This window comes from Pseudopodoces humilis, chromosome 1, assembly GCF_049639895.1.
Source record: "Pseudopodoces humilis isolate 2021_Gansu_Grassland_sample_001 chromosome 1, ASM4963989v1, whole genome shotgun sequence".
Classification (NCBI taxonomy): Eukaryota; Metazoa; Chordata; class Aves; order Passeriformes; family Paridae; genus Pseudopodoces; species Pseudopodoces humilis.
Window position 1 is genome coordinate 135,631,453 of NC_142200.1, and position 9,091 is coordinate 135,640,543.

At 40.0% G+C, this 9,091-nt stretch overlaps 1 protein-coding gene across 2 annotated transcripts in view; it reads left to right on the plus strand.

Annotated features, from left to right (window-relative positions):
* Positions 1-8,406, plus strand: part of GAD2 (glutamate decarboxylase 2) — a 41,244-nt gene extending 32,838 nt beyond the window's left edge. For both annotated transcript variants that reach the window (XM_005518733.3, XM_088051230.1), the window contains 4 exons: positions 1,567-1,716; positions 3,439-3,546; positions 5,127-5,216; positions 5,802-8,406. In XM_005518733.3, coding sequence (XP_005518790.1) covers positions 1,567-1,716; positions 3,439-3,546; positions 5,127-5,216; positions 5,802-5,975 — 522 coding nt within the window. In that variant the 3' untranslated portion in view covers positions 5,976-8,406. The remainder of the gene's footprint in view (positions 1-1,566; positions 1,717-3,438; positions 3,547-5,126; positions 5,217-5,801) is intronic.
* The last annotated feature ends 685 nt before the right edge of the window (positions 8,407-9,091 follow it).

Sequence of the window (9,091 nt, forward strand, 5' to 3'; positions counted from 1 at the left end):
AGACTTCTATTTTTGTGCTTCAGCCGTGACTGCAAAAGGAATTAAAGCAGATGTCTAGCAAAAATGAGGCAATCAACAGCAATATCTATACAGAGTTTTGTGACTTTCCATTCTAAGTGTCCATGGTTAAGTTGTGGCTGCATAACTGTGTAACCCCACTAGTTGCTGTGTAGCATAAGATGTAACTGCAGGCAAATTCTGGTCCTCCTGGGGTGAAAGTCATGGTTTACATGCAGCACAACATTTGGTCCAGAATCAAGGCATCATTACACTTTCTAGACTTTCATGATATTCCTACCCAGCTTTGATCTATATATCCACTTGGGGGCACATGGAAGTAAAAATGGAACAGTAAATGCTCTTGGAATAAAAACTAGACATTTCATTTAGTGCTAGAATTTGAATTGCCCTTCAAGCCTGTAATTTTCACATAACCATCACTTACTGGGACAGCTGCCGTACAGCCACCACTTAATAGACCAGCTATCAAAAAGCTGGTTGCTGTTTTGCTAACAGCTGTACAACAGATTGTATACAAAGTGATTGCATTTAGGAAGAGAGAAACTGGCTTTTATTTGCCCTCTGGGTCAGTTCCCCAAGACAAAGCCTGCCTGGCTGAAGTCAGTACCATCCTTGACTTCTAGTGAGAACAGATGGTTCAGATTAGGAGAAAGTCAGTTCTTTTTCCCCCCTTTCATTTTGCTATCTCAGTTTTGAGTTACACATAAAGATTAGATTTGATGATAAACAGCCATGTTATGATTCTTCTTGGACTGGAAATTGCCATTTTAGGCAACAGCCCTAAGGTATACCATAAACTTGGTTGAGATCTTAACTAGAGCCAGAATGTGTCTCTCTGCATTTTACTTAAAAAGCTAAAAAGGAAACCTCATGCTTTTATGAGGCCAGGTTTCGTCACCTTGTTGGCTTCTGTTCCTCCCAAAAAGTTACCTCTTAGAATGGTATGTTGCAGCCCAGAAATAGCTCTAGCTGGGTTTTTAAAGGCCATATGCTCTACTGCGTGTTCAAAGCTTTCTATACAGCTTAATACAGCTTAAGCATCCAATCTACGGCTGAGGGCTTTGAAGAAAAGAACTGTTCCTACAAAGAAAGAAAACAATAAAAATAAGAATTTTAGAGACCAAAGCAATTGAAAAGTGCTGTGATACTCTTTGGATTAGTCATTAGTTGTCTTGGTGTGACTCAGAAAAGAAGCCTTCAGAGGAATGGAGGAAAAGGAACCAGAACAAAGAATAAAAGGCAAGATCCAGAAATGAAATTAAGCTTAAGAATGCTAGGAAGCACAATGTACAGCTTTTTTTAAAAATTATTTGGATGTGGGAGTGGATTATATATTGCTGGATCAGGTACCAAGGCATCTTGGGCACCGATAGGGATTAGCCCATTGAGCAACTAAGTCTAGTATTGTGCTTTTGATCTTCATTTTGCACTTAGACATATATTTGACTGATTTTGGATGTTTGTAATTTTTCACCCAAAGCAACCCTCAAAGCAGTAGTCAAATCTGTGCCAACATCCCTGTGCTTGTGTCTTTGTGCCCATAAGGGATTGATGCAGAGTTGCAATCAAATGCATGCTTCCTACCTCTTTCAACAAGACAAGCACTACGACCTGTCTTACGACACAGGAGACAAGGCTTTGCAGTGTGGACGGCATGTTGATGTCTTCAAGCTATGGCTGATGTGGAGGGCAAAGGTAGGACTGCCTGCTACACATTTGTTTGTATTAAAATAATGCACACCAGATACACTTGAGAGTTTGTTTTTTTTCTGTAATCACAATTTTAGAAAATACCTGACCTGAATTTCATATATATAACATGAAAGAAAGAACATTATTATTTTCTGGGGGTTTTATACTTTTAAAGACAGAGCTTCAAAGCAGCACACATGATTTTGAAACTTGAACTGTATGGCTTTGCATAGTATTTGCCTTGTGTAACTGTAGGAGTCTAACAGCATAAATCATATACCTAGGAATGTTGTTACAAAGATTTCTGGAAGTAAACAGATGTTTTAATTATATTCAGAAATTATACGTGGCAAATCAAGACGAATACCTAGTTTCATTGCATGCAGTAGAGATGAAGTAATCTTTAGGAGTAGAGGAAAACTCATCAAAAAAACTCTTCACTGGGAAATCTGTAAACAGCTCTAATGATAACTTTATATTGCTAAATAAGTTCTTGCATGTATTTATTTAATCTATTATGTCAGGTTGCCTAAGGTTGGTTCACAGGAGATGACATCACTGTTTTCATTTCCAGAAAGCCTTAAAGATTCTCATGTGCTTCATTAAGCGTCAGAGGAGGTGTGGGAGTCTGTAAAGGAGAATGCAATAGCTGTTGTGCTAACTGGGGTCTGCAGAGCAGCAGGCAGTTTTAGCCACATGTCTCTTTTACTCCAAGCCTTTCTCCCAGGGCTACCTCTACTCTGTTTTGAAATCTCTACACAGAGGGATAATGACATGGGCTTTTAAGTCAGTTCTGCACTGCCAGAACAGATTTAGCAGGGACATGCATCCATTACTCAGAGACATTTCTGCTAAAGCCCATTTTTTCAATATGCCTTGTACTGCTTTTTCTCTTCTCACACTCTGCTTGTAATATTAACATTACAAAATAGGATGTGTGTTTCTTAAAGATTTTTTTCCAGCTGTTTATTCCCTTTTCTCCCTCTTGAAGCTGCATCCTTTGTTTGAGGCATCACAGTTGATGATTGCAGAAAAAATTATGATGTCACAGAGAGGATTATGACTTCTGCCAGAGACGAAAAAGTGGGCTTTTCTGTAGCCCTTAAAAACACAGCTTCTGCGTTTGTATGGCATCTGTTAGAAAAGAGAATACTACAGAGGCAGGGTAGTATCTGAACAAAGTGTGCATTTTCACATGCGTAAGACTGGGCTCTAAAAGTGTGTCTACCCATTCTGTGCTTAACTGAAAAAGAAAAAAATATTCTTGGAAATTCCCCAGTATATCATTCCTGGAAGATTAAAATCCCCTATCCTGAAAATAGTGGGAGACTCCCCATGTCTGGAACTCAACACCTCCTGAAGACCCCACACTGTGCCAGTCCAAGCTATCCAAAACTGTCCTCGGCCTCTCTGCAAAATCTACCAAAGGCACCCTTCGAGATGCTTTTCATGTTCTCAGCAAAATATTCCTGAGAACCAAGCAAGTACCTGATGCTTATTTTGCAGAGTTGGCTATAGGGATGTCAGTGGCAAGAGCCAGAGACAAATGAGCTCTGCTTATCAAAGTGCCCTTCAACACATAGAATCAGATCCTTAACTGATCTCACTGAGACTTTTGAGAGGTGACTTGTGCTGATGTATTGGCAAGTATTGCATGGTCCTTTTTCCCTTTTAATTCACAGAGCAGGTATTTACGTAACTACTTTTCTTCATCTCTCTGTAAAGGGAACCACAGGATTTGAAGCACAAATTGATAAGTGCTTGGAACTTGCTGAATACCTATACAATAAAATAAAGAACAGAGAAGGGTATGAAATGGTATTTGATGGAAAGGTATGTAGTGCTACATATTTTTCTCAGTTGGTCAACACTGTCTGGTTCATTACCTATTGGGATGCTACCAACAGGTCAAATCAAACAGCATGAGACAGAAAGCAGGGACCCTTGTAACAAAACCTCTTGTTGTGCCAGTTCCTCTCTACCTCATGGAATGCAGGAACAATGGAGGTGAGGCAGCTGTGCATAAGTGTTCAGTTTGCTCAGTTTAACCCTGCTGAAACAAAACACCAGGATCACAGCCTAACACAACACGCCGAGGCACAATGAAAACCAGGCTCTTATGTTATAAAAACAAGTTGCAGTTTCCAAATAGCAGGGTCTGTTAGGAGGGGGGGGTATGGTACCCCAGACACTGAAAGGATAGTTGTACAGAGCTGTTTTATCAGCATTCTTAAGTGGCAGTCACAGGGGAGCTGGGGTGACCTGAAGGGACCATCTGCACTGAGGTCCCTGCTGTGATGGGGTGCAGCCAGCAGGGCAGGGGCTGGTGTTGCTTGGGTGCAATATCACCAGATATCACCAGGCATGCAGATATCACCAGGCAGGTTACGTGGAGAGACTCCAGCTGAGATGGGATTCCTGGGTACCAGGAGCTTGGCAGGAGCATAATGCGCAGGGCAAGGCAGTGCAGCCTGGGTTGGGTGGCTGTACCTCTGCTGTGCTCGGCCATTGCTGTGTGGGCAGCCTCTCCAGCTGTGAGGGCTGGGGACAGGCCTGGTAGAAACCTCTGTTACAAAGTTACAAAGCTGGTGTTCTGTCTGTAAAAGAGAACAAGGATGAACATCACTGTGTTTCTTCAGAGATTACAGGCTCAAATTCACATACCACTATGGAATTTATTTCCCCCACCTCCCATGTCATCACTGAACTTGGTCCACTGGGTCTGATGATGAGTGAAGGAACTGGCAGCAGGAGGAGTTGCTGTAACTCACAGCATCCAGCAAAGAACATAGCAAGGCAGGCAGCTGTTGGGAGATTGGAAAAATGCACAAAATGTCAGCTAGGTCTTACTTTATGCCTTTCTGCTTAGTGCTCCCATAGATGTTAAATGAGCTAAGATGTTGTGGTGCATGCATATTAATATAGCAGCTAGCAGAATCAAACTGAGAAGTAATAAATTTCATTAAATATAAGAAAATCTTTGACTGTCTTATGCACCACCTGTGGCTCCTGTTTACAGAATCAGATTTTGTATTATTCTGTCATGTAATAAAAGTAAATGACACAGTCCTTACCTCTAAATTATCTGTAATAGACTCTTGCCTTAGCCACACGATCCCTTCAAGCCCCTGGAGGGGACAGGAGCTGCAAAATCCAGATGCCTTTCAGAAAGGCATAAATACATTTGCCCAGCTGGATGATGTGTTTCTGCATCTGACACCCTGGGAATAAATTGCTTAAAATTATCTTTTCTGCATTAATAATGATGATGACTCTCAGTGGACCACAATAATGAAAACCATTGACTGCTGTCACAAGATGATGTATGAGAAGGAGGGAAGGCATGAACTTAATTGCAATTGAGATATTATGAGCATTTCTTACAACATAAACTATTATTATTCTGTGCTTAGCCTCAGCACACAAATGTCTGCTTCTGGTACATACCTCCCAGCTTGCGTGGAATGGAGGACAGCGAAGAGAGAACGAGCCGCCTGATGAAGGTGAGCACTGAAACCTTTGCAGGAAGGCAATCCCCAGAATGATCTCCCAGGGCACAGAGCAGGGTGAGGTTCTGGCAAAGGACATGGTCATTTTACTGCAGGTCAGTGTGGCACCACCTTGCTCTGGTCGCCAGGTGTGGTATTCCCTGGCTTTGCTGATCTCCAGAGCACGTATTTGCTCTGTGTTTATGTACTGAAGCCACTGTGAACCACAGTCACTAAACCCAGCAAGGGCAGCAAAAACTCAACAAGACTACAGCGCAGCTACTGTGTCCCTGTCAGCAATATTGAGGAACTAGCAGAGGGAAATTTCCACAGTCATTTAAAGAGCAGGACAAAGAAAGGGGATAAATTGAATGCCTTTTCAATGTGACATTTATTCCTTACTGGAGGTTAATGTTTCTACTAATACTGGATGTAATTTCATTTCAGCTGCTTGTAGCTCTCCATCCGCTATAAAAAAAGGAAGTATACTCTGTTTTAATAATAATGAGGGTGATGATAATAATGAAAATAATGATAATAATGACAATAATAATAATAATATTCATTATCATCATCCCCTACTTTTCTGTTGCTCTGCAGGTGGCACCAGTGATAAAAGCCAGGATGATGGAGTATGGCACAACCATGGTGAGCTATCAGCCCCTGGGAGACAAAGTGAACTTCTTCCGGATGGTCATCTCCAACCCTGCAGCCACTCACCAAGACATTGATTTCCTGATTGATGAAATAGAGCGCCTGGGACAAGATTTATAATAACTGGGTGTGAAAGTCTGTTCCTGGACCTCTAAGTAGACAATTAAGTTGTCACAAACTGTGCGAATGTATTTGTAATTTGTTCCAAAGTAAATCTATTTCTATATTGTGGCGTTGGAATAGAGTACAGTTTAAAATTAAGAAACATGGCTCCTTTAAAGTCCTTTCCTGAGTTTTAGAATGCCTCCTTAATAATTAGCTGCACAAAAAAGCTTTATTAAAATAAATAAGGAAGACCAGAAGATACTTAAAATTTTACCCCAAATTTTAACTCTGTATTTACTTTAAATTAAAAGCAATCAGACTGAATGATGCCAAAGTTGCCCAAAATTAGGACAAAATCAGATTGGGGGAAGTGGGAAGGGGTGGTGAGATGCAGAATATATATGCTGTATGTTTAAAAGTGAAAGGATTTTGCCTTTTTCGTAGTATTAGAACAGAATTTCTAATTTACCTATAGCAGCATTTCAAATGTATTTAAATAAGTATAGTTTTACAAAAGGAAATATATATATATATATATAAAAAATCCTATTTTGTAAACTATATATTTTTATTTTATATGGGTTATAAAACTGCAAGGACAGAAGCTGAAAATCAACTGGGATTCCTTTTCTTTTGATGGAGGTGCCTCAAATAATTATTATTGATTATTTTAAAAGATAAGCCCACGTAATACATTTTTTCTCTATGTCATATGGATTGTACATCTCCAGGTTTGGTTACTGAAAGACCTCAAGAGGACTGCAGCTCTTACAACCACTTAATAAAATCAATTACAGTACAACAATAAGATGCTATTATTCCTAATTATGTTTCCCATGTGGCCTGAGCAGACGCACAATCAATATACAGTGCTAACCAAGACTGAAATAAGGTTGTGTTTGGATGGTTTCTGTGTTCTGTGTTTTAAAAGCCTATTTTAAAAAAAGAAAGGTCATGTCTGAGTAATATTAATTAATAATTTCTTACTTCTAACTATTCTGCTCTCAGCAGTCCCAAACCACATTGAAAACCTCACAGCTCCATTAGGAAGGTGAAGACTTCTTACAGATGTACAGGTCTGCAAGACAAGGCCTAAATTAAATGTGACTACAAGTGACAGGAATGGAGTCGAAGTACAAACTCTTTGAAAAGGATTTTCACAGTGCTGGACTCCATCCTTGTCTACAGTGAAGTCAAGATATGGCTACATCTGCCAAAGAACAACCCCTACAGAGCCTCACAACCTTTTTAGAAACCATGGGCACAGCTCTTGCAGAAATTATTTGCTGCATCATTCCTTAGCTTTAGAGGTGTCTCTGGCATGGAAACTTAAATTTATCCTTTCTCCCCCCAACATCTGGAAGTGTTGGTAAGAGTTCTGCAGCTTAGACCTGTCTACTTATAACCCTACTAAAGTTTTGGTTTTAACTTTGTCTAAATGGCCAACTTGTGTTTGTAAAGCAATATGGTTTTGCTGTCTCTAAAATACTTGAAGACAAAAAATGAAGTGCAATGTGGGTTTAATTTCATCTAAAATAGATTAATGGAGTATTGATTCAGTGTAATACGAGGACATGAAGTAAGGAAATAAATAGTGTCTGTAATTGTGTTGCCTTTATTATATTGATAGTACTGTTTTGTCACCTCAGATTGAGGCTGTGCACTTTAGATTTAAACTGTACAATGTTGCAAATCAACATGTGTTGCTGTATAAGCTTGTACAATATATTATTGGGATGTCATTATTTGTGTGGTAGTAGTATTGACTCGATATTGTAAGAACTGCATTCACGCCTGTCCCTCTACTGTATCTTTGCTTGGTGTTAACCTCTCCTCATCAGCTTCTGGGCACGCCCCACACCTCACTTCAGTGGATTTCCATTGCTACCTGCTAGTGTTTCAAGCCAAGCTGTAGAGGAGATACCAGTTCTATCAGGAAGGTCTCAATGTGACCTCTGCTAAACGTGTCAAAATCAGCAGATTCATCACTGAAATACTGAGTAGAACAGCAAATTGTATTCTTTTTTCTTGCTGGGAAAAAGGCAAGCAAAGAACTTAAAAAGCAAAAATAGGACAGGGACAATGATGAAGGTGATCAGTAGCCTGGTTACATCTTGCATGTGCAATTACGTTTTAAAGTGCTAAGTGCAAACAGCATATTTATTAGATGTATGTGCCAATCCAAGATTCACATTTGCTGTTCCAGGAGAACCAGCATTTTTTTTTACACATTACTGTACTTATTGCAGCCAGGAAGGAGCAGCATAGCAATCTGTTCTTGTGTTTGACCAAAGTATCTTATCTGTGGTGTTGATCTAAATCCAAATAAAAGTGTAACATGTGACTCTGGGTCTTTTCATTAGCAGCACTGATGAGCATTCTAAGTGTTTATCACTTGTGCCATTTTGGAGCAAGGCCCCAATAAAGAGAATGTTTAATTGGAACATTTTATGTCTCTTGCTGGATTTTTTCATTACAAGATTCTTTCCGTTCACTACTGTATCATAAAAATACCAACTCCACCACCAGGCCTTTTCTGAGACAGTACTCCCAGACCTTTCTTGGAGGCAATATGCAGCATACAAGGGTAAATCTGCCATCTGGTATTCCTGTACCCAACCTTTACAAGTCAGATTTAGTTGTTTTTTCTCCTCAGACAGCCTCAATTTTTTTATGCTCTCTTTTGTCTTTTTATTTCATATGTACTTATCCCCGAATTGACCATAGATCCAAATCAGTGTTAGGACAGCTGTGAAAGCAGTCAGGGCACTTGCCAGGACAGCGCAGACTGTACAACAGCAACAATTTAAAATGGCTGTGAAGTGAAAAAGACAAAACAGCCAATACAAAAACTTACAATTTTAATCTTTACGTCTCTCCTGGCCCAAGGCCACCACCCTTCAAAATCTGCCACCAGTCTGCTCTGTTTCTCTTCCACCCTCTGCAGTGCTGCCCAGTGCAATACCAGCAGAGAAATAAAACACTGGTAAAGCCACAGCAGTCTGAGAGTTCACGCCTGAAATAGGATTTTTTTCTATAATTTCTCTAAGTCTCTAGCAGAATTTAAGATTAACACCTGTGCTGAATACCTGCACAGAACCCAGCTAGGAGATCTCTAAGGAGATAGAGGG